At 43.5% G+C, this 24799-nt stretch overlaps 1 protein-coding gene across 1 annotated transcript in view; it reads left to right on the forward strand.

The window, feature by feature from the left end:
• The window catches only part of LOC117702542 (cytospin-A-like), a 44999-nt gene that overhangs the window by 12498 nt on the left and 7702 nt on the right, over window positions 1-24799 (forward strand). Inside the window, exon 4 of the mRNA XM_034493629.2 lies at window positions 1084-1186. Within this exon, the coding sequence (XP_034349520.2) occupies window positions 1084-1186 (103 nt within the window). The remainder of the gene's footprint in view (window positions 1-1083; window positions 1187-24799) is intronic.

Genomic DNA, 24799 nt, shown 5'->3' on the forward strand with positions numbered 1-24799 from the left:
CTCCCAGTTTCCTTTGGAACAAGATGTACAACTCTCAGCTCCTTCTCCAGCTCCATGCATGCCTGGTTGCTTTTTTTCTCCCGCCATGATGATAATGGACTGAACCTCAGAACTTACAAGCCAGCCTCAATTAAATGTCCTTTATAAAAGTTGTCTTGGTCATAGTGTCTCTTTACAGCAATGGAAAGCCTAACTAATATACTATCTATCTATTTATCTTGAGGCAAAGTTTCCCTAAATCACCAGGCTAGCGTAGAACTTTCACCAAAGCCTAGACAGGTCTTGACCTTGTAGTCTCCCTGCCTTCACCTCAGAAATGGTGGGGTGGGAGTACAGGCCTACTCTACCAGGCTAGCTTAGAACTTCACAGAACTCTCCTGCCTCTGCCTTCTCAGTGCCTCAGCACATAGTATAACATGTGTTGTTAATGTTTATTGCTACCTCTTTTTTTTCCTCCAGGTCTTAAAACATAGAGTAAACTTATTTTTCCTATATGATGTTTTATGTATGGATATTTTCTCTGAATATATATCTGTGCACTGCATGCACACGTGGTATCTGCAGAGGCCAGAGGAAGGCACTGGGTTCTCTGGAACTGGAGTTAGGAGTTAGAGACCATTGTGAGTGGCCATGTCTGCGCTCGGCACTGAACCTGGGTCCTCTGAAGAGCAGTCTGTGCTCTTAACCACCGAGCCATCTCCAGCCCTTATTGCCATGCCTTTTCTGTCTCATTTGTCTAATTTTGAGCTCTTCATCTCACAAAACCTTGTTGATGAGAGCATTGAGGACATAAGGAAATAAGAAGGGTGGAAATAAACTAAAGCATTTTATAGACTAGAAGGCTCAGAGCAGTTTGTGTGTCGCCATATCGTGCTGAGCACCCTGATTCTATCCTGTTACTCCATACAGAGTGTTTGTGCCACGTGTGACCAGACTGAGAACCGATGGTGAAATTAAATAAAAGGCTATGGCGTAGCATTGATTAGTTTTGTGCATTTTTCTATTTAAAAGTGCAGAGTGGTGCTGTGATCTTATTGTGGGACTCAAATATTTCAACTTGGGTTCCTTATTTTCACAAATTAGGGAAGAAAGGAAAGACCCCCTCTCAGCATTGGCGAGAGAATATGGAGGATCCAAGAGGAACGCCTTGTTGAAGTGGTGTCAGAAGAAAACAGAAGGCTATCAGGTAAGCATATGGTTCTCTCATTCCATGGAAGCAATTGCTGCACAAGTGCCACCTACCACAACTGACTGTGTTCCTTACATTCAGATGGCTCTGTTTGGTTGTTTTCAAGACAGGTTTTCTCTGTATCCCTGACTGTCCTAGAACTCACTCTGTAGACCAGGCTGGCCTTGAACTCAGAGATCTCCTGCCTCAGCCTCCTGAGGGCTTGGACTAAAGGCCAGCACTACTACTGCATGGCGTACTCCTCTTAAGATAGTTTAGCATTAGGTTTGAATCTTTGCTTTCACAGCACTTGGCCATTCCTGTTGGGGTTTGTAATACCTGCCACTCCTTCCTCTGTCTTCTAGCATTTTGCTCAGGGTTTATTTTAGATGATGTTAAATGTGACTGAAGATTTAATTCCACACAAATTAAATGTATTTATTACCCTGCTAAGAAATGCAATTTAGATTCCTGGTATCCTCACATAGGATTTAAGTTACAGAGACTATTTCCAGATTGCAATTGATTTTCCTCAGAAATGTACAGGAATACATGAGAAGGTGATCCGAGTTCTGTATTCCTGGGCTCATAACAAAACGGCCAAAAAAGACCTAACCAACAGAGATACCAAAGTAGTGGAAGAATCAGTGAACAAGGCCTACCATTAAGAAGCCTCCTATGGGCAAATTCGTATACAACTCAGGCAGAGATTGTCAGGTCCTTTAGGATTAAAGACCCACGTGTATGCAGCTGTAAGAAGGCAGTCAGCACTGAGCGTCTACTAGTGGTCTGCTGTTTGTCACTCATTAGTCAAGTGGAGTTAGAGTGAGGGTGTGAGGGGCTGGGGAGCTGTGCACTGCCAGGCACAGTGTGGAGTGTTAGGACGGCTGTGAAGGGACCATAGGATCTGACTGTCACAGCAAGGACCCAAAGAGACTGCTTAGGCATTCTGCTCTGTACAGTAGCTTAATTCACAGAGGCCAAGATAGTAGAGGCATCCCAGGGTCCACTGGCAAATAAGGGCATACAAAGGTATTCTCAGTCCTTTGTATGTAAGAAGGCTACTGATTTTTACGCGTTGATTTTTATCAGTTGTAGAAGTGATTGTTTATGTATAAAATTACATCATCTGCAAATAAAGGTGCTTATGCTTCTTCCCTTCCATTTGTCTCCCCTTGATCACCTTCCATTGTAGTGAAATGGATGCTCCATGCCATTCTATTATGACTTCATGTACTAACAGACATCCTTGTCTTGTTCCTGATTTAAGTGGAAATTCTTGAGTTTCTTCTGTCTAGTTTGATGGGCATTGGCTTGGTGTAGAGTGCCTTCATTATGTTGAGCTGTATCTTTTGTATCCCTAGTCTTGCCAGGACTTTTATCATGGAAGGACATTGGGTTTTGTCAAAGGCCTTTTCTCACCTCATGAAATGATGATGCGGGCTGTCTTGCAGTGTTTACATGGTTCACTACTTGATTGTGGCGGAACTTGCATTTGATGTGTTCTTGAATCCAGACTACAAGCATTATATTAAGAATGTTTGCATCTATGTTCATAAAGGCGATTGCTGTGCTGCTGCTGCAGTTGTTGTTGTTGTTGCTGTTGTTGCTGCTGCTGTTGTTGTTGTTATTGGTGGTATTTGTGTGGTTTTGGAATTAGGGTAATTGTTGCCTTGTACAAAGGATTAGAAAGTGTTCTTTAGTTTCTCGTTTGTGGAACAATTTTACAAGTGTTGCCATTAATTCTTTTTTAAAGGTCTGGTTGAATTCTGTGCTGAATTGTCTGACTTTTGTTTTCCGTTTCTTTCTTTCTTTATTTTTTTATTTCTTTCTTTCTTTTTTTTTTTTTTTTTTTTTTTTTTTGTCATTGTTTGATTGGGAGACTTTTAATTATTGCTTTTGTTCCATTAGGGGTTATAAGTCTGTTTGAATTGCTTATTTGATCTTGATTTAAATCTAGTAGATTGTATATATCAAAAAATTAATCCATTTCTTTTAGGTTTTCCAGTTCGGTAGAGATTGTTAAAGTTTGTCCTTAGGAGTCTCTGAAGTTCGGTGTCTGTTGTAGTGTGCCCCCTTTCATCTCCGATTTTATTAATTTGGATCTTTTTGTTTTGCTAAGTATCTGTCAACTTTTTTTCCCTTTAAGAACCACCTCTTTGTTTCCTTGATTCTTTGTACTTTGTTGTTTCTATTTCATTCAGCCCTGAGTTTGACTGTTTTTGAACATCAACTCTTTTTGAATCAGTCACCATTTATTGCAGGTCGGTTCTCAGTCAGGATTCTGAGATTTAGCCACAGCTGAATTCTTCATGGGTCGGGGCTGAGTAGCCAGCTGCGCTCAGCCATGCTTAGCTGTGCTGTGCCTCCACGCTGACCCTCTTCAGTGCTACTTACTTCACTAATCATATTTGAGTTTCTTGTAAGAAATGTGGAAGCTGAAAACCACACAGGCTGCCAGCACCATGTTAAGCTCACAGTGCTGCCTTTCTGGATTTTGATGGACTTGTGATACTGGCTGTGACCTTTCTGAGCAGTTCCTATGATGCCACTGGGGCTGAAATTCTGCATCCATGTCCAGCTTAGCAGCTCTCCAAGTTTAACCTCTGTGGGTTTCTCCTCCAGTGACACAAGTGACACCATCATGCAGTTCTGTTGTCCCAACAAATGTGGATGCTGGGGACTAACTTCAGGTCCTCTGTAAGAACAGTACGTGCTCTTGACTGCAGAGCCATCTATCCAGCCCTAACCATAATTTTTTTAAACAAAAAGACCAATCTGTTAGAGCTCTTAATGTGTCAGATACCACGTAAGAAGTGCCAGAGCCCCTGTCCAGGCTGGCTGTGTGCATGGTAACATATGTATCCTTAGGCACTAGCAGTTGGTTCAGGCCTTTAGTCTCTGCCGCCTCACAAATCTCTGTTCAGAAAGGGCACGTTGTGACACTTGACTGTTGAGTGGAGTAGGAGCTGTTACGTGACACTTAGTATGCACTGTTGTCACAGACCCCTAAATGGACCACGAATGCTTTATGTCAAGAAAACTGTCTAATCAATGGAGAGAGATTCACTAATACTCATATCTTCTGTCATTAACTCTTTTAAGTGGCATCCTCAAATTACTGTGCTGATGACTGTAATCTTATTAACCATCCATTACAAAACAAGTCCCTGTGGACTCACCTTTTAGTTAACAAATACTTTTGTCTACTTTAAATCATGTCCTGCCATGCATTAACAACACTGTAGAATAGCTAACTCTGGAATATTAGCATTGGAAGGACCTAGATGTTCTGATTTATTGAGGGAGTAAAACCCTCTCAAAGATAAAGAACTGCCTCAGTTATATTGTAATTTCACAAGCGACTTCTAGATTTTTCAAGACTTACTTTAATAAAGCTTCTTAAACATTTCAACCTCCCTTCTAGCCCACTGATCAAAGGTAGGAGAGTACGGTTAATAGGAAGAGGAGGATGTGGACCTGTTTAGAAGTAGTTCTTTGGGTCCATTCCAATCTTCATTGTCAGCAGTCCAGTCCACTCAGATCAGCAGGAGGGGCTGCAGAAGTCCTCTGGGTGCATTTCTTAACAAGCAAAGATCATCAAAGAAAGCAAGGCAAACCAATGCCTGAACATTGTCCACTGTCTGTTGGGTTATACTTATCCTCTTTTCAAACATCGAGTGTCCCCTCACGTTGTCTGCTCCAGGAAAACATCTCATACTCTTTCACCAGACAGCCTCCAGAAAAATATCACATGTCTGCTTCAGCAAAGCATCCTCTCATAAAACAGCTGCCAGAAAAATGTCACATGACACAACTGTGTCTCCAATGAAACCAGAAATTCTCACCTCAACAGACTCTTACTCTCTGCTCCTCACCCAGTTTTAGATCTGTGTCGGGCATCATCTGCTGCATACATAAAGAAGCTTCTTGAAGACTTAAAAGATGCACTAGTCTATGGATAGAATGATAAGTCATTAGGAGTCAACTTAATACTATGTCAGCTTAGTAGAATAATAGTAGAAGGTTCTCCCCTAGGGCCCAAGACTATCTGGCCAGAGGCTCTTGGCCGATAATAGTGTCAGGTATAGGTTTCATTTTGTAGAGTAGGCCTACAATTTGACCCGAAAGTGATTGGTTTCTCCCGTGGTATTTGTGACATTGTTGAATTAGTGGGCTTGTAGTTCACTACCAGGCCAGTAGTCAGAGAATTCACAGCTAAGTAAGACTGGCTGCTTTTTTCTTCCAATAGTATGTGTAGCACCTTGTAGCACCTTGTAGCACTATGAAATCTGAACAGTAGTGATGAATCTTCCAGGTCAGTACCTGCTTGGGTTCGCTATGTTCTGTGACTCAAGTATTTGATGTTTTCAGCAACAGGGTCTTACCACCAAGTTCTAGAGGGCAACCAAGAGCACTGGCAGTCTCTAATGTTTGAGGGTCTATGGGTCCTCAGGAGCTAACAACTCCAGAAAAGCTAACCTAGTGCTGGCACTCAGATATTTGTTAGCCTGTAGTCTCTAGTAGGGACATTGTTGGTAGGGTAACTATCTGTGTGCCCCTCACCCCATATAAACACATGCACATATAAAGTTTGATTGTTCTTTTGTTGTTGTTGTTGTTCATTTTGGTTGTTATTTTTTGGAAGCTTCTTTTGTTTCTGTGTGACTTTCGGGTCTTTCTTAGTGATTCCTTCCCATATTTCCTCCTCTACCCTGCTTTCCTGTCCCCTACCTCAATCCTTTGATCCTGTCTAACAAATTTTCAGAGCTGTTAGTAGGGGATCAGCATCCCCTATTTCCTTACGCCTTAGTTAGCTTTGACTGTTCGCTTGTCACACCTCGAGCTGAGCACCACGTTTACCCTGATTGATTTATTTATTCACTTATCTTTTGCTTGATGACATCAGTAAGTAAGATTTCCTTTTATTACTATTTTGCTGAGGATTCCTTAAAAAAAAAAAAATCAAGAATGAGTCAGGTGTGATGGTGCATGGCTTTAATCCCAGCATTCACTCGTGAGGCAGAGGCAGGGGGATCTGTATGAATTTGTGGTTAGCCTGGTCTAAAGAGTGAGATCCTATTCCAGAACAAGCGGAGGGATAGTTGAGTGGTTAACAGCAGTAGGGGCTCTTCCAGAGGACCCAGGTTTGGTTTTCAGCACCTATGTGGCAGCTTTTAAGTGTCTATATCAAATGCCTTCTTCTGCCTTCTGTGGGCATGAATGTAGTGTACAGGCAGACATGTAGGCAAAAACCATGTATATAAAATAAAGAATAAATAGCCTCTCAGAAAGAAAGGAAGGAAGGAAAGGAAAGAAGGAAGGGAGGGAGGGAAGAACGGAGAGGGGGGGGTAAAGAAATCAGGAGTGAATATTGGGTTTTGTCAAATGTTTTGTCTGTATCTATTGAATTGACCCTATAGTTTTCCTTTCTGGCTTATTAATAGAATTACACTGAGTTTTGTATGTTAAATCATTTGTATTCAAATGACAAATTTCAATGGTTAATGGAGTTTCATATTTTCTCTTTATTGCTAGAACCTCTTAAGGTTGTTGCTTTATACTTTGTCAGGATATGGTATTAAGATATGTTGACTTCCTCAAATAAACTCTTAGGAATTACCTCTTGAGGTTTATGGAGAAATTTGTGTAAAACTGGCATTATTTTCTTTATATGTTTGATAGAATTTTCCAGAGAAGCTTCTGAACCTGGGGTTTTCTTTGTTGGGAAGTTTTTAACTACAAAATCTGATTTCTTTAACAGTCCAGACTGTTTATATCTGTCTGTGAGTGAACTTGGGTTTACATGTGTGGCTGTTTCATCTGTGTTGTTGGTGAGTTTTTCATGGTGTCATATGATCCTCTATATCTAATAGTGTGATTTATGTAGTAGTGTCTTCTTTCCTCAGATTAATCTACCTAGAAGCTTGTCAAATATATTTGTCTTATCAAAGAATCAATTTGGGGTTTTATATTCTCTGTTATTTTTATTTTCTGTTTCATTGAACCCACTGTAATTGTTATTTCTTTCTTTTTACTTTAAGATGGAACTCAGAAGCCACTTGGGTTTCAGTTTCTTATGGTGAAAGATGTTATCTTGATTTGAAGCTTTTCATCTTTTCTGTTGACATTCTGTAAGTTTTGGTATATTATGTTTTAATTCAGAAAACTCTTTTAGTTTTTCTTTCCTTTTTTATTTTTATTTAATTTTATTTTGAAACAGAGTTTTGCTATGTTGCTTAGGCTGGCCTTAGACTCCTGATTAGGAGTCACTCTCCTATCTTAGCCTGTTACTTGCTAATTTAGTTTTTGACCCATGGGCTGACCATGGGCTGCTTAGAAGAATAGCATTTGGTTTCTAAATATTTGAGGATTTTTCCAGAGATTTTCATGTTTCTAGTTCAAGTCCAGTGTGCCCAGTGAGTTCTTTCAGATTTTTTTAAGACTCCTTTGGGATTCAGAAAATGCTTTGCTAATATTCAGTGGCCACTGATGTACCATGGCTGGAGAGATGCTGTGTAGACAGAGGGCAGCTCAGTTTCATTTGTTAGAGTGGTGCTCCTGGCTTCCCAGCCTCAGTTGTGTTTGCTTACTCTGTCACCTGTTGAAAGGAAGGTATTAGAATCTCTTGACAATGACTGCAGCATTCTCTACCTGTAGTTGTAACAATTCAGGCACTTTGATGCTGGTTGGTGGGTTGTTGGTTTCTCTCTGTATTTCAGGCTGTCCTAGAACTTGAGGCCATGTCTTGTCTCAGCATACCACACACTACGGTTACAGCTGTGCACTGGTTTGCCTGTGCACACCACAGATTTACCGGACCCTTACACGTTTAGGATTCTTTCTCTTTGCCTCTGCTGTTAGGAAATGGTTTTGCTTTTCATCCCTGATATTTTTATTCTTAATTTTACTTTATCTGATAATATATCTATTTTCATTTTCTTTTATTTATTCAGCATGATTATGTATTTGTATGTGTGTGTTTGTGCATGCACACGTGGGCAACCGGTCATGCGAACTTGTGCCTACCACATGTGTATCTTTATGCATGTGGAGGCCAGAAGTCAAGCTTGGCCTTCTTCCTTAGGTGGTTCACCGTTTTTGTTAGTCTGTTTTATTTTAATTATGTGTACATGGGTATGTGCACACAAGTAGGTATCCTTAGAGCCCAGTCCCATAGGCCTGAAGTTGTGAGCCCTCTGACATGCCTGCTGGGAATTGAACTTTGGTCCTCTGGAAGAGCACTACATTTTCTTATCTACTTCTTACCCTCTCCCTCTTCTTCCTCTCCTTCCTCTCCTTCTCCTCTTCTTTTAGACAGTCTCTCATTGACTTTGGGCTTGCCGGATAGGTTAGACTGACTGACCAACAAGTCCCAGGGATCCTCCTGTTTTTCCTTCCCCAACACTGCGATTACAAGCATGGGCCTGTGCCCAGATTTTTGTTTGGTTTTGGTTTTGGTTTTGGTTTTGGTTTTGGTTTTGGTTTTTGTTTTTGTTTTTGTTTTTCGAGACAGGGTTTCTCTGTGTAGCCCTGGCTGTCCTGGAACTCACTCTGTAGACCAGGCTGGCCTCAAACTCAGAAATCCACCTGCCTCTGCCTCCCAAGTGCTGGGATTAAAGGCGTGTGCCACCACTGCTCAGCTATGCCCAGATTTTTAAGCTGCAGCGCTTGTATTCACTTTTCCAACTGAAAATTATCTACCCAGTTCCTTTATTGGGCTTCTTTTTGATGGCAGATAATTTATTAGTATCTTTATTAATGATTTTTCTAAGGTTTACACTATAAATTTTACCATAATTTACTTATTGGTTGTCCTAATTTTCCTTTAAAAAAAAAATTTAAAAAGAAAAGAAAGAAAGAAAAAAATAGCAACTTTGCTCCAGTATAGCTTTGTTTCTTCTTTCTCTGCACTGTCAGTCTCAATGTATCTCTGTGTGTTACAAACTTGAGAGCAAAGTATTAGAAAAAAGGAGCTTTTAAAAGAGTTTTAACAAGAGGACCACACACACTATTTTTACTTCCTATTTTAGCCACTTTTGTGAATAATACTTCTTCATTTGTTACTTGCCTTTAGTTGGTTTCCAGTGCTCCAAATAGTTATTGTTTGATAATTTTGTTTTTGGATTTGATTTTTAGAGGAAGTATTTGTCTATATTTTTGGCTCTACCACTTCCAAAAATCTCCTAGCATGTTTTTGGGATTCCTCTCCCCTAACCTCAGCCCTCTTTGGACTAAGCAAATCAAAGGCAGGGACTTAATCTTTCATTCTTTTAGGAGTGTGTATCTCCATGGTTTAGAGTCAGCATAGTCAGAAATAGTTAACAAATAAACCTTCCTACATCCTCTGGGACCACAGACCATTCCCAAACAAGCAGGAGAAGAGGAAGTTCTTCTGATAGACATGATGAAGTGATCATGCTCAGCTCTCTAGGGGTGTGTGTATGTGTGTGCGTGCGCGCGAGTGCGTGCGTGCATGCGTGCGTGCAGGCAACTCAGCCTAAGGAGACTGCCTCCAAAGCTTAGGTTCCTCCATTCTTCCTGGCTCCACACGATAGAGCAGAGGAGGATTCTGTAGGAACAGAGGCTGCTTCCCTCAACTCATCCTGTGCTCTTACTCCTATTCTTCCCTTACATTTGTCTGGGAAGACTTAAGTGTCTTTCAGAAAGACAGGACAGCATGCTGCTCCCCTCACACCTCCATCTGTCCTTCTCGTTCTCCTTTCTCTACCTGAGACTGCCTCCACTTCATGATTAGAATTTGGAGCAGGCCAGAGGGAGTGGGAAGAGAAAGGGCAGGCACAACAGTTACAGCACATTAGAACTCCCCAGAGTCAAGGCAGAGCTTCGTTTCTTTACTCCCCAGAGTTAAATGAAAAAGGTGCCAGTGTAGATAAGGTTTCAATCTGAATCAAATCTAAGTTAAAAGTCTAAGTCTTTTTGTTTTACATTGTCTTCTATGTGGAAACTGAATATGTGAAAAGATCTTATTGTTTGTAAATATTACTGTGTTCTAGGGGTTAAAAATACTCCAACAAAGAATGGCCCACTGTGGAGCCCCACCCATTCGCTCTGTGGAGTGTGCCAGCTAAAATGGACACAGTCAAGTACGAATGCAGCTTTCACGTAGCATCCTCCGCCCTCATGGCAAGAGATAGATCATCATCTAGAAAGAAATTACAGAGGAGAGCTTCACATTTCCTCAAGACACCTCAGGGAATAAAAAGAACCCAAATTTCAGGGCTTTTCCTGGGCTCGTGTGCTTTGTACACTGCAGAGGTCAGATGATAGCTTTGTGGTCACAGTGGAGTGAGAGAGCTGCTTCCTGTTGTCAGGGGATTCCTTTTAATGCCAAACATAGCAGCGGGGGAAACAAAATTTTCCCAGAAGCAAATGCACTTACTGCATTTTGTCTAAACATGATTTTGACAGCGACTATTGACATCTATTTCCAGAAATGTCAGTGCTATAATTTTAAAAGTTCATTTCTTAGTACCATTGCATAAATTACTTTGATCATGTCCTGTGTTTTGGCTCTCACATTGTAGCCCAGGCTGTCCCTCAGGCTTGCAGTCTCCCAAGTGCTGAAGTTGAGGTATGAGCCATCATGCCTTGCAAGTGCCCTTTAGCACGCAGGGGAGGAGCCTACTGAGCCACTAACCCTTCCCTGGCTGACACAGTTTGGTTTTCCTGCATGGGTTCAGGAGTAGAGAAATGACAAGACCAATCCTTAACTGCCCACTTCATTTCTTCATTATAAATATTTTGATCTATATTTAAGGACCATAAAATTGGGGAACTATTTGGTAATGATGCCCTTCCAGCTGCCTGACAGTCTGGCCATCATACAGCAAGAATAGCTGTATAGATATAAATAGTATTGCCTCACTAGTGGGTTCCTGAGAGATCGGAAGAGAGACTGGCTTAAAGGGTTTGAATAGGTTTCTAGGTCCTTGTCTTTCCACTGGATGCAGTCGGTTCATTCTCCCTGCACTTTGTCTCTGTATAACTTCCACCCATGATGTAGAACAAATTTGCTGATTATAGTGACATGGTTGGTTCCCATTGTTCTTGGTTCACTTTAAAATAATTGTCTTGAGAATGGATTTCCTTAAAGGACCCAACACCCTCTTCTGGACTCTGAGGATAGCTACATATGTGCACTTACCCACATTTACATGATTTAAAATAATATAAAATAAAATAACAAAGAAGGCAGACCACTCAAGGAACAGCAAAGCAAGACACTAAAGCCACATGTGGTGGCTCATGTCTATAAGTTCTAGTGCTTGGATGGTAGAGGTAAGAGGATCACAGTTCAGTGGTGCTTTCTAATGCAGACTGAATTTGAGGCCAGCCTGAGCTACATGAATTTGTCTTTAAAGGGAGGGGGACACTATATCTTGGTTTGGTGGCACATGACCTTGAACTCAGTATTTGGAGGCTGAGCAGAGGGATTGTTATAAGCTTGAGGCCAGCCTGGGCTACATAGCTACATCGAATAGAAAAGCCCTGAGTGTCTCAAAAGGAAAAAAAAAAAAAAAAAGATGATAAATACTAAGTCAGCACTTCAAATTCTAGCCTCCGAAGTTAGAGACTTATAGACTTAGGTTGGGGGGTGGATCGGGGGTGGATCGGGTGGAGGGGTGGATCCAGCTACTGCCTGGTTACACACTAAGCTAGCCTACACCCCAGCAGCAATTTGATTTTTCAGTATGTTTTCATAAGTATGGTTTTTTTATTACAAGCAATGCTAAGAAATAGAAGGGAAAATAGCTAAGTAATGTTTTTAAGAGCTGCTTAATTTTACTAAAAGAAGGATCATTGAACTATCTGATTCAAATAATTTTAAAAATATCATTGTAAATAAATGTGTACAGTCCCCGTTTCTTCTTGTGTTTCATCTGGTTTGGATCCTAGCTTAATAGTATGGCAGCTGCAGAGGAGCTGAAGTTTGACACGTTGATTTCATTATATACGTGACTGCTTGAGTCTCATAAATGAGTGTAGCCTGAGGACATCCTGGGTGTTTGGGGTGATCTCTCCATTTGTAGAAGCAGCTTACTTATAAAGATTGTCACCTCCTGATAAATAATTATGGAGAGGGCAATCAGCTATTAGGCGTTGTCAGGAGAGGAGAAAGAGAAAACTTCTTTTCTGAATGGGCCTTTTAGGTCTGCGAGACGGCAGGCTGGCCTGCTCATCTGCACGTACAGTCCAGAACTTAATGGCTTCAGATAATGACTTCATCTGTTTAGCTCATCACTCTGCAGTCTGGGTGGGGCGTAATGGGTATCTCTCTTCATTTAGTTTCCTCAGAGGTGGTTCAGTACTGCCTGGGGCTGGAACCATCTCTCAGTTTCCTCCCTCAGGACTGGCGGTTGGTGACTAATGGCTGTGACAGAACCTCTATACATAGCCTCTCTTAGCTATACCTGCCTTCTAGGCACAAGTGTCTTCAGAGAGACAGGCAAAAGAATCTCTCCTCCTGTGACCTAGTTTTGATCACAGTGTCCTTTCCGTCATGTTGTTTTTCACGGGCAGTAATGAAGTGATGCCCGTTCACGGGGCAGGAAGACGGCAGGCACAACTTGAGGGAGGGGATGACAGGTTCTAAAGAGACTCTAGAAAGATTGCTGCAGCCACATGCCCCCTGAGAGACCTCTCTCTCTCAGATAAGTAATGAGAGGAGCTAGTGGACAGGGTGGACACAGCCTGAGACTCCTTTTTAAAATAAGCCTGACTTCACAAGAAGGAACACTGGGGGAGCTCCGCAGTCTGAAGGAGAGGATAAGCAACAGCTGAGGGAGCCGCTCACTTCTTCAATGTGAATGTGTCTCCAGGACTCTGCAGCAAGTCACCTGACATGTAGCTAGTGTCCTGGAGCACAGAAGGAGGTGAGCCCTGCCCCTCAGTCGCCATCCACATTGTCTTTCATCAGACATCACCTTTCTGTCAGAGGTACTTGGGCTGTGTCTGTGCTGACCATAGACCCTCCTCCCCTGGTCTCCAAGCCACGGGGAAGGGGTTATAGGTGCACACCAGCACAGCTGGCACGGCTCTGAATGGCTTTCGATTGTTTGTTTGTGGACTTGGAATGCCTTTAGAAAAATAGATGTATTAAGGCATAATTGATAAATACTAATAAGCTACATGTAAGTTTTAGGTCAGTAACATCACATTTATATACAGACTGTAACCTGAGGTATTAGACACATCAGTGCATGAAGGTCCTCGTGCACTGGGTATCCCGTAGGCCCCACGTCATCCCTCATTACCAGGCAGCCATCCATCTGCTAGCATTGTGCATCATTTGTACATTTTATAATTTGATGAAAGTGGGAATAATTTACAGACTGGGAAACGCCTTTTTCACATAACATTATTTTTGAGAATCAGTTCTGTTGCACATGTCCATAGTTCATTTCCCTCTCTTCTGAGTAGTAGTCCATATTATAGGTGTCTCTTCATCATCTACCCAGCATTTGGGTTGTCTCCAGTTACTTCTTACTGTAAGTAAAACTAGGTACTTTCATGTGCGTATGTTTATATGATAGCTTAGATTAGCTGCTCTTACAAAGTATCAGAGATAAACAAAGTATCATTTGTAAACAGACAAATGTGTTTTTTAGATCTGACACAAGAGTCTGAGATCAGGGTGTCCAATGGTCAAATTTTGTGAGGTCCATGCCCCAGGTTGTAGCTTGCCGTTGATCTCCTGTGTCTGCCTCTTACACTCCAGGTTACAGACATGCAACCACTATATCTGGCTTGGGATTCTTCTTCTCTTCTCTTCTCTTCTCTTCTCTTCTCTTCTCTTCTCTTCTCTTCTCTTCTCTTCTCTTCTCTTCTCTCTTTCTTGCTTCCCTCCTTTCTTTTTTTCCTCCTCTTCCTCTCTTCTTTCTCCTCTTCCTCCTCCTCCTCTTCCTTCTCTGGAGATAGACTCAAGAAATCTTCCTGCCCATCACACAAGTTTGCACGTGTATACACAGACACAGACACACACAGACACACACACACTTAGGGTCACAGGCATGTACTACCATATTCAATTTGGGATCCTTTAGGACACTAAAGCCATTCACTGGAGCTTTACTCTCCTGACTTGATGACTTGCTCAAACCCTGGCTCCTTATGCTATCCACCATAGGAGTTCAGGTTTGAATGTATGGCCTTGGGGAGTGACTAGAGCATTGTCTACATATCTATGTGCACATGTAAAGAGAGGGATCTGAGGTGTGCAGAGGCAGCTTAAGGAGCTGCCAGTTTGTCCATGGGAGGGGCTGCCTCACTTTGTGTTTCTACATGTGTTGGAGGGTTCTGGTTATTTCTTATCCTCACAAGGCCCTGGGCAGCTGACGGCCTTTAGAAGTGTGCAGTGGAGTTTCCTTGTGCTTTATGTTTTGTAGCACCTTTCCATAGTCTAGTTTATTACCATATATTTTATTTGGTGAATTGTACAGTTCTTTTGCTTAATTTGTTATTTTATGTTGTTTGTTGATTAGGATTTCTGTAAATATTCTGAGTTCAAGTCCTTCATTTGAAGTACCTGGCTTTCAAATATTCCTCACTTTCTATGACTTGTTTTTACTTTTAATATCTTATGAAAGACCAGTTTTTATTTTAATAGCATTTAATTTTTGAAATTATTTTTATGAAAAATATTTTATGGATGCCTTGGTATGATATATAAGTGTTTGATTAACCTGAGATACCAAAGAATTCTTTCTTTTTTCTGAAAAGTTTATACATTTAGGTCTGAGTTTATCTCTGTATATGGTTTAAGACATGAATTAAGGTGACTACTGTAGCCAATAGGCTCTTAAGTTGGGGAGGATTGTGTGTGATAGAACAATTTTAAAGCATCTTAAGGGCAGAGCGCACGGTCACACTGATTTATACCGTATGCCTATTATATCAGAGACAGCAAAGAGCACACACCTTCCCCAAGAGGAGAAGGTCTCACCAGGATTGGCAATGGTGGCTCTAGAAAGGATGGAAGACAAAGCAGATTGTGGGGAAAGGAAGCAGATTCTAAATAATGGGTTTGAGTCTCTACTGTTACTGTGCAGAGCTTTCATCTCCACGCTCCTCAGAGGAAATTCAGTTTAGAGAAAACAAAGGCTGTGACCTTGCCGAGAGTGCCAAGCGAGCTGGGACGAGGTATTGCTCCTGGTCTTGGTGCCAACTGACAGGGATTCTTTGGGGTTATGCTTCCAAGGTGGGGTGCTTGCTGGCAGTGTCTCTGTGATGCCAGCTCCTTTAAGCTTCTCAACTTGTGAAGAACTTTTTTCCTGTTTCTGTTCTAAACCATGAACTATGTACTTAGCACTTAGCACGGACAGCCAGAGAGGTAATTAAATACAAGCAGGAACAGCTGGTAATCTAGAACGGGACCTTTGTCCTCAGGAACTTCCAAATTATTTCTGAAACTATTATTTCCTAGCCTTTTAGAATTATGCTTTTTCCTGGGCATACTTTAACTGTTTTTTAATGACTCAGATTTATCATTATAAATATTTTTGACTGGCATCAACATCTAGTTTTATGTTGCCTTTGCTTTTCCATTAAGGTCTTCAGTGCTTTATATCTTGCTGCGCCCTGTGTCATATACCAAGAAAATGTCCAGGACGGCTGGTAATGGACTCATTTGCGAAATAAAGTCAGAAAGAGTTTGGAGTCGGGAATAAAGTGTCCCACATGGGGCAGCTGTGGTAGAATGCGTGCTCCCCTCTAAGGGCCTGTCACCTCTGTCCATCAGAACAGTGGTGTCTGTTGTATCTGGTCCAAAGTAAAATCTCCTATGGTTTCTCTTAACAATCTGTTGTATTAAAGGAAAGTGACTGGTGGAGTTCAGGGCTTAGCAGGAACAAGCCATTTTCTTGTGCCAGAACGACTCCAGGTATACAGTAACACACTCACAGGTTTAAGAAAACAGCTTGGTTCCTGCTGTAAGCAACAGAAGAGGTTCATCGTAAGGTGAGCATGCTACACAGAGCATCTCTTTCCTGAGATCATTTCCTTTCTGAGCTCCTGTGAGGCCACAGGCATTTCATGTCAAGGATATCTGCACTTGAATGGCCTGGCTATGCTATGTCAGGCTAAATGCAGCACCTACATTTCAGAACTAGCAAGAGTCACAGCAACAGAGGTCAGTGGTCCTTCCAAGTCTCCTGTGCCAGCTCAGTGTGAGGGCATTAGGCAAACAGGTAACCTTCTTGAAATGTGAACCCCAAGAGGGAAGTAGTGTGTCGCAGGTGTACAGAGCAGTTCACCATCAGTGCAGTAGTGCGGCTCTGCTCACCGTATATTGAATTAGCAGCGTGCTGTGGCTTGGGGGATACATTCACCCTGTCTCTGCTTTTAGGTGCTTTGGACTTTGTTTCTGGATTTGTACTTCTCTTGATATTTTCTTACTCTGCATATTATTCAGCAAACCATGGCTGACACGAGAAAACCATCAGATTTTCTGCTCAAGTGCTTTAGTAGGATGAAGCCCACCTTTGAAGAGTCTCTTTGGGAAGCAAAGCTATATAAGTGTAATTCTCTTGAATGTATGCTTTGAGGGCTCATGATAGAGCCTTTCTTCATCTCTGGGCATGGCTAGAGAAGAGAAATTGGAAACCATTGTGGCTGTCTTTTGATACCCAGTGGCCTCTCCTGAGGATGGGGAAACAGTGTTTTATATCTGTTCTATGTTTTGGCTTGAATGAACACTGTCTTGTGCTCCAGCAGGAGAGTCTGCATGCTTTACTAGCTGTCCTTTTGATCCTCATACATGCTTACTGTTTCCTGCTGCTTATGACAAAGGGGAGGCTCACTCACAAGAGGGAAAAACCATGCGTTTCACGAACTCTTCTAGGTGGTGCAGAGTGATGCCAACATTGAGGCCCCGTCCATAGGAGGCTGGAACCTTTGATGCTCTGACCTCGCTTTCCCTTTTCAGTAATGCTCTACTGAGAGGTGTTTTCAAAACCATATGACTCACCTTGATTTAAAATAGAGTAGTTAACCGAAGAACTGCATCTCTTAACCAAAGCTCTAGCATGAATGGAAGAGCCGTCTTGAAGCATGTATTTGAACAGGGTTTCTGTGTTGGTTGCATACGATGCATTGGTAGAGTCCACACCGCACACTTCCAGATCCTGAACACAAGATTGATGACCCCCTCCTTCCGAGAATATACTGAGAGAGACCAACAGGTGTTTAGGAATGCTTCATTTTCTTCTCAAACATGCCTGTTTTCTTAGGAGTTTGGATAGGCAGTGACTTCTACATTATCACCCTCCCATCTTGCTTTGCCAAGCCCTTCCCAGAACACAGTCCAGGGCAGCTGTTTGAGGGTCCCTATGAGTGCCCATGGAAGTCAGAATTTTATCTTGGTGAGTAATAACCCTGCCAAAACAAAACTAAAGTCTGTGGAAATATCAAGTTTGTAGAAATGTTAATTAAGAAAGACAAAACTAATTCTTAAGCTGCTAATAAAAGTGCTTACAAGTTGCCCTTAGTTCATTAATGGGCAGCAACCCAGCCACCAGCTTTGGCCAGTTGCATGGCTCTTTCTAGCTGTACTCTCCTGAGCTCTTGGGAAGCAGACATTGCCGGACTGTGTGCCTCCATTCAGAAGTTACTCCCTGTGAGAAGGGTTCATGGGAATCAAAAGGCAGGATCCTTATTTCCTACAGTGACCTTTGCCCTGAAGCTGCCTTGAACTGTTCCCTCAAAATAGGTTAATTTGGCTGAAAAAAACATAGTGGCCATGGTAGCGTGCTGAAAACCTGTGAGGCTCCTCCTCAGTGACTTCAGGGCCTGCCACTTTTCTTTGGGCTTTGGTGGTGGAGATGGAACCCAGGGCTTTGCACATACGAGCATCGAGCCTACCACTGAACTGCACCTAGCTTATTTCCCATTGCTGTTTTAATGGCTGTCTTAGTGAGTGGGAAATGGTGTCTTGTGGTGGCTTCACGATGTGTGTTCTGAAAAGTCAGTGGTATTGAGCACTGCTTCATAAGTGCATTGGCCACTTCACTGTCTTCTTTGGGGAACATGATACAGTTCCTGTCCATTTACATTTGGACAGGTAGGTAGGTTTTCTTTCTAGATTGTACTGTGAGTTTGTTTGTGATGAGAATAAAGCTTTCTCATGTACTCCCTGCAGCTGCCTGCGCATCATCTGCGTAGGATCTTCCTACCCCTTCACTATCTGGAGCACTCTAAAGCCAGGTCCAGCCATTCAGTCTCAGACTATACTATTGACTTGCTTAAATTAAGATGCAAATAAGGTTCCACATTACATTTGGATAGCATGACCTTTTTAAAAGTCTGTCTGTCAATAAGTTCCTTCTTTGTATTCTCAAGGTTTATATCAGAGGAACTGTCATGTGTGCTGTACCCCAGGGTGTATATTCTTCTCACTACGCCCAGTGCTTCTGTCCCTTGTTGTGAACTGGTGGGTAGATCTGGAGGGCAGATCTGGTTCCTAGTCACGCCTGGCAGAAACTCGGCTGAGAAGCTGTGCTATACAGTAGGAATGTCCGTCTTCTGGGGTGCCATTACTCCTCATTGTGTTACACTTATTCTTTTCCTCTCACTCCAGCAGGCACCAGCTCATTAACATAAACCTCTTTACAGAGATCTTCTTAATTGTGTTCCTTGATTTCCTGGCTTCTAGGCTGGCTTGCATGTGTTCCTGTGACCATCCTCATGAACTTAGGGTGCATGCTCTGGACCGTCCTGGCTAGTGCACTTTCTACCTGACCTTGGTTCTCCCTCACATCACCTAAGGGAAAGGTTTAAAGAATATCGGTGCCCTGACTTTCTCTAAAACAATTGGATCAACAGCTTTAGGGTTGAGCCAGGGAGAGGAAAAACCTTGGCAGATGATTGTGATATGCAGTGAGAATTAAGGGTCTCCAGTAAGACAGCAGCCCCGCCTTTGGAGGCTCACCAGCTCTGCCATGGCTATCTGACAGGAACTTCAGGAGGAAAGATTTATTTTTGCTAATGGTTTCCTGGCTGTTTAGCCCCGGGTGTTTGAGCAGAGCATCAAGCAGCTAGACTGTGTAATAGAGAGGGCTATTTACTCCTGGTGATGAGGAATCAGAGACTGTAAGAAGAAGGAGCCAGGGATAATATGCCTCAAGTCCCCACTCCCAGTGGACCTCCTTCCTCCAGAGGTAAGTCCTACTCCTGAAGTTTCTACAACCACTACCTGGGAAGCAGCTGTGAAAAACAAGCCTGTGGGAATAGGTGATATTCAAACTGTGACAGCAGGTCCCAACATCTGGACTTCATAGAGGTCTTCTTTCCTACCTTACAACAGCTTGGCTCAGTTTCAGGAAGGAAAGACATAGGAGCACAAGGCTGCTACATCTCTCCCCTGGGCCTTACTGGGAGGGATTAATAAGAGATTATTTTCATTTTTTTTATAAATTACACCCCCTAGCATATCATACCCAGGCTCCCAAACAGCCTACAAGCCCTGCCCCTGGTGTGAAGGTAGGCACCTGGAGTGACTCATTCCTGTTCCTGCTGTAGTTTGGGGGTTTTGTTTGTTTGTTTGTTTTTTCCACTTTACATCCAAAACTGGTTCTTAATGAAGATGGCCGTACTGTGTGTTCTGCAGACTCTGCTTTCGATAGCCAAGAGCATACGGAAGTAGATGATGAAAGATGAATCATGCCCTCTGGCTCCTTGCCAGATGCCCATAAAATGGCATTTCCTTAAATAGATCAGACCTTTAATAGCTTTTTAAAGAACATGTGGTCTTTCGGGGTGTATTCTGTGGTCCTTAATTAAATTTTAGACAAATTCAAACATTTTCAGATATGTGTGTATGTGTGTGTGCGCGCACGCATGTGCAAGCACCTGCACCTGCCTGCCTGTCTGTACCTGTGTGCATATAGAAGCTAGAGGTCTATGCCAGGTACTCCTCTCCAGTTGCTTTCCACCGTGGTTTTTTGAAACATGGTCTCTCACTGAACCTGAACTCAACAGCTAGGCTAGACTGACTGCCTGGTTAGCAAGCCTCAGGGATCCTTTGTCTCTGTCTCCCCAGTGCTGGGATTACAGGCACATGCCACACACCCAGCAGTGTGTGGGTGCTCGGACCTTAAGTCCTTATGTTCACATGGCAAGTACTGTACTAACTGAGCCAGCGGCTCCTGAGTCCCCACTTTTAGGTATTTTATAGCATCTTAAACATAGAGAGAGATGTATGTATGTCTTGGCTTTCATATCCTACCCCTAAACTCTCAGGGCATTTAAAGGGGTAAGAAGACAGGCCTTCCCCCTAGGCTCATCTCCTAGAAAAGTAAAGGGGCAGGGGACTGGGCTTCTCTGCTCCAGGCCCTCCAAGGTAGTATCACAGGTGACAGCATGCATAACCAAGGAAAAGGTATTATCTATTTACATTGAAGATGGATGAAACTGTGTGTGGCTTTTTAAAGATGTCATTGCACTATGTAGCCCAGGCTGGCCTTTTCTGGTTCCCCTACCTCAGGTTCCTGTGTCACCACAGGTGAGCTCATTGGACCTTTCTCGAACTCCTGTGTTCATACACATCACAAACTTGTTTCTGTGTTCTGCTGCAGACACAGAACCAGCTGGTCTGCCAAGTTGAAAAGCCCAAAAACAATGGGAAAACTAAGTGGAAAGTATGAATTCAGAACTAAAACTGGAACTATAACTACTAGTATATGCTCACTCTGTTACCCAGGCTGGCCTCACACTCAGCATCTTCCCGCCTCAGCCTCAGAATGCTGGAACGCAGGCGTGTGCCACCTGCCTAGCCTTTCCTGCTCTCTGTTGTTGTTGTTGTGTAAGGTACTTCTTCTTCTTCTTCTTTTTTTTAAGATTTATCTTATCTTTTTATGATGATGATGATGTGTGTCTGTGTGGCATATGTACAGTTGAGTGCAGGTGTCAGTGGAGACCAAAGGCAGTGAATGCCCACGGAACCGGAGCTAGAGTCACAGGCAGTTATGAACGGCCTGATGCAGGTGCTGGGAACCAAACTTGGGTCCTTCGGAAGAACAGTACATGCCCTTCAAAGCTGAGCCATCTCTCCAACCTCAAGCTTTCTCCTCATTTTAATTATGTGTATACATGTAGGTAAGTGCATGTGACTGCGGGAGGAAGGCAGAGGTGCCCAGGGAGCTGTGAGCCGCCTGATGGAGGTGATGGGAACTTGCCAAGCATTGCCAGTGTTGCCTATGAACACTAAAAAGTCTATGCAGAAATTAGTGGACATATTTTTCTCTAGAAAAGTGAACTTGGGGACAATGAGATGGTTCAGTGGGTAGAAGTATTTGCTACCAAGCCTGATGACCTAATTCTGATCCTTGGGATTCACATGGTGAGACAGCCAACTCTTGCAAGTTGTTTTCAGCTCTACACACATGGGATTGGCTAGCCAGCACATCGGCTGTCCTGTGCGGACTGGAGAGTAACATCCTCACCTGTAACCCTTCCTTAATCTGCAGTATAGACATCACTGAGGACAGCCCTGGAGAATTCGGATTTGCCTTGTATACTAAAGGCTATATTTTAAAAACTAGAAATGTCACTGTAGATCTTTGTGAGAAAGTGCCTGGCAGGGTTGCAGTGGTACAGGTTCGAGGCCTCTGTACTGTGCTCCCCTCACAAGTGGCCGTTCCCACTGTAAGTGCAGAGGTGTTCTGCCCCCAGCCTTTGAGCAGCACTTCTGTGTTGCTTGCTCTCTCTTCTTGGCTGTGCATTTCCATTCATTTCCGTGGTGCCGGGGATTACACCCAGGCCCTCATGCCATGATAGGAAAGTTCCTACCACCAAGCTGCACCACAGCTCTTATCTCTCCAGCACTCTCTTCCTCTGCTTACAAGTTCCTCTTCAGTTCTTTGCTCCTCTTCATGCCCCATTAATGCTTTTTGTCAGCATGGCCACTGCTTTAGAGAGCTCCAAGGTCTCCTTTCCCCTTACCGCCCCACTGTGTCTCCTGGGTGATTCTCCTGGGGACACCGATGGTCTTACTCTGTCACTGGGTTCTCTCTCATGACCCCTGCACCCATGTCTCAATGCCTCTAGGCCCCCTCTGTCTATTTACAAAGTACCTTAAAGTTAACACACCCAAAATGTACCTTCTTGTATGCTCAAACCCTGTTTTCAGTGAGTTCTGCTTCTGTGAAGGTCACTCCAAGTCTGTGGTTCTGCCAAGAGAAGCTAGGGGCTAGCCTTAGCACTACATGCACTTCTCCTTCATGTAGTTAACCTGTTTCCAAGTGGATTTACTTCAGCTCCCATGTACATCTGTAGCCTAACTCCCTTTTCTCTGCTGTCACAGGCCTCTACAGTCAGCAGACCTAACACAGCCCAGCCTGCCAGCTCCCATTGGCTCTTCCGAGTCCATTCAACCACACTTCATTTGGCAGCTTTCTGTTGGCTCTGGACTGTGTCAGGTCACATGTGGGCTTCTGTTTTAATTGTCAACCACCCCTGAGTGTCAAGGCCTGACTCCAGGGCCTGGCCTCAGGTGAGGATCCATCGAATGGGCAAATAGTCCTCAGAAAGAACGACTCCATCCCCATACCCCTTCCTCCCACGTCATCTAGCAGGCTCAGTTCCTAGTCCGGGTGCTGGCTAACATGTAAGCTCGTGTTTAGGTGCAGACCTGAGGCCATCACTGTCTCCTCAGGTTGTCAGTCAAGTCCCCTTTACTTTCTGTTTGTTTAGTTCTTTGAGACTTTCACACAATGTGTTTTGATCATAACCCCCACACACATACACACACAGCTCCGTCCAGATTCGTTCCCCTTTCCCTGTCCATTCACTTTGTGTCTTTCTTTTCCTTAATATTTCTGTGATAAGCTAGCTTATAAAGCTTTATTTAAGGCCTGCAGAAAACAGGTCCACCTGAGGAGGTAATACTCATCTTGCTGTTTTGAAACAAATGATGATAGATTGGGTGTGTTATGTTAGTACTTGCTGCTTTGTAGTGAACAGACAATGTGGACTCTTCATGTGTCTCCTAGAGGCTTAGCAGTCCATCATCAGAGTGGACTGACATTTACCTATCTACTTTACTGAAGCCTGGGACAGCTGCTATCAGTTATGTGTTCAGGAAATGTGAGGCCTGGGCCTCCCCCATCCACAAGCTTCACACAGTGGTGTTAAGTTGGGTTTTTTCTGAGTCACAGACAGTTTAAGTTTATACCAGCTAGTTGACAAGAAAACCGCAGGTTGCCGTTTCATTTGACCACCGTGAGCAGGTGAAATGACCAACCACAGGACTGTATAGAGCAGCAGTCCCCAGACAAGTCTGGCTGCCTTTGCTCGTGACCTGAGAGGGGATGTTGAGCTCTGTACTTGCAGAGACAGAATATCAGACTGCGCCTGCTGCACTCGGTCATCAGACTGTGAAAGAAACAGTGAGAGGTTGGTTCTGGTGACAACAGACTTGGTGAAGGGCCCAGGATTCCCCCATCGCGCCAACCTGGAACCCACTCGCAATCCAGCTTTGGGAACAGATGGTAGCATCTGCAGGGTGGAGCCGTTAGACATGGGTGATGAAGGGAAAAGCTGTTTCTCTGGTAACTTGGTATGACTTGTTATTATTCGGTGTTTCTTCTCCAAGCTGCTTACCAGTCTTGTCATGGTATCACTGGACTGCAGTAACCATGGCATGGAGAGCTTCACATGTGGACACGTGGGTGGGGGCTTCCCCTCTTCTCAAGCACCCCCCCCCCCCCAACCTTTGCAAGCCAGCACAGTGTTTGCAGACCTTTGTAGCAAGACTTTCAGCCCTGACCATTACAAACAACAATAGTGGTTGGGGTCAGTAGACCTGCTCTCGCAGGCTTGTGGGCTTTTCCCCACTTCCTAAGGAGCACCCCTGTGTTTGAGCCTAGCATCCTTGAGTGTTTTGGGAGCAGCTCTGAGCAGAGACTAAGCTGGCTCATTGGGTTCACTGCTTAATGGACTCATAGTCCTTAGTCACCACCTGACTTCTAAATAGCTCACCTCCAGCCACCAGGGTGGGCGTGGGGGCTCAGTACTCAGCCAGCTTGTCTACATTTGGGCTTTATTTTGCTCTGAAATGTTATCATCAACTATCAAAAGCACCTCTTACCTGGAACCCCAGGAATCCTGGTCCATCCAGGAGCCATATCCTGTGTCTATTTTGAGGGGAAGAACAGGGTAAAGAGACACCAGCAGCTTTTCCCCCAACAGGGTGGGGTTTGTCAGGAGGAAGCCAGCCTTAGCCCAGCAGCTGGGGTGCAGGAGCTTCTGCTGTGCATGCAGTGAAGCCAGGCACGTCCACAACCCTGTGAGAACCACTGTGTCCTCAGGAGCAAAGGGGCACTGACACAGGAAGAAGAGGTTTGTCTTTCTCCAGCAGTCAGTGACCTCGAGCGAGATACTGCTGCTGGTCTGCAAGCACAGAACTCTGCGTGTCACTAAGACACTTCCTGCCGTGTTGTCTGTACAAGGCCTCTGCTTCAGTCACTTGGATGCAAGTCCTGGAAGCATAAAAAGGGGTTTTCTTTTCTTTTTTTCTTTTAATTTTAGTTCCATTAAAGGACTTTCCTCCTTAGCATTCTGTAAACAAAAGACCTTTCAGTTTCATCTTATATGGGACCTTGTATACCATGCCGT

Source organism: Arvicanthis niloticus, unplaced genomic scaffold, assembly GCF_011762505.2.
Source record: "Arvicanthis niloticus isolate mArvNil1 unplaced genomic scaffold, mArvNil1.pat.X pat_scaffold_956_arrow_ctg1, whole genome shotgun sequence".
Classification (NCBI taxonomy): domain Eukaryota; kingdom Metazoa; phylum Chordata; class Mammalia; order Rodentia; family Muridae; genus Arvicanthis; species Arvicanthis niloticus.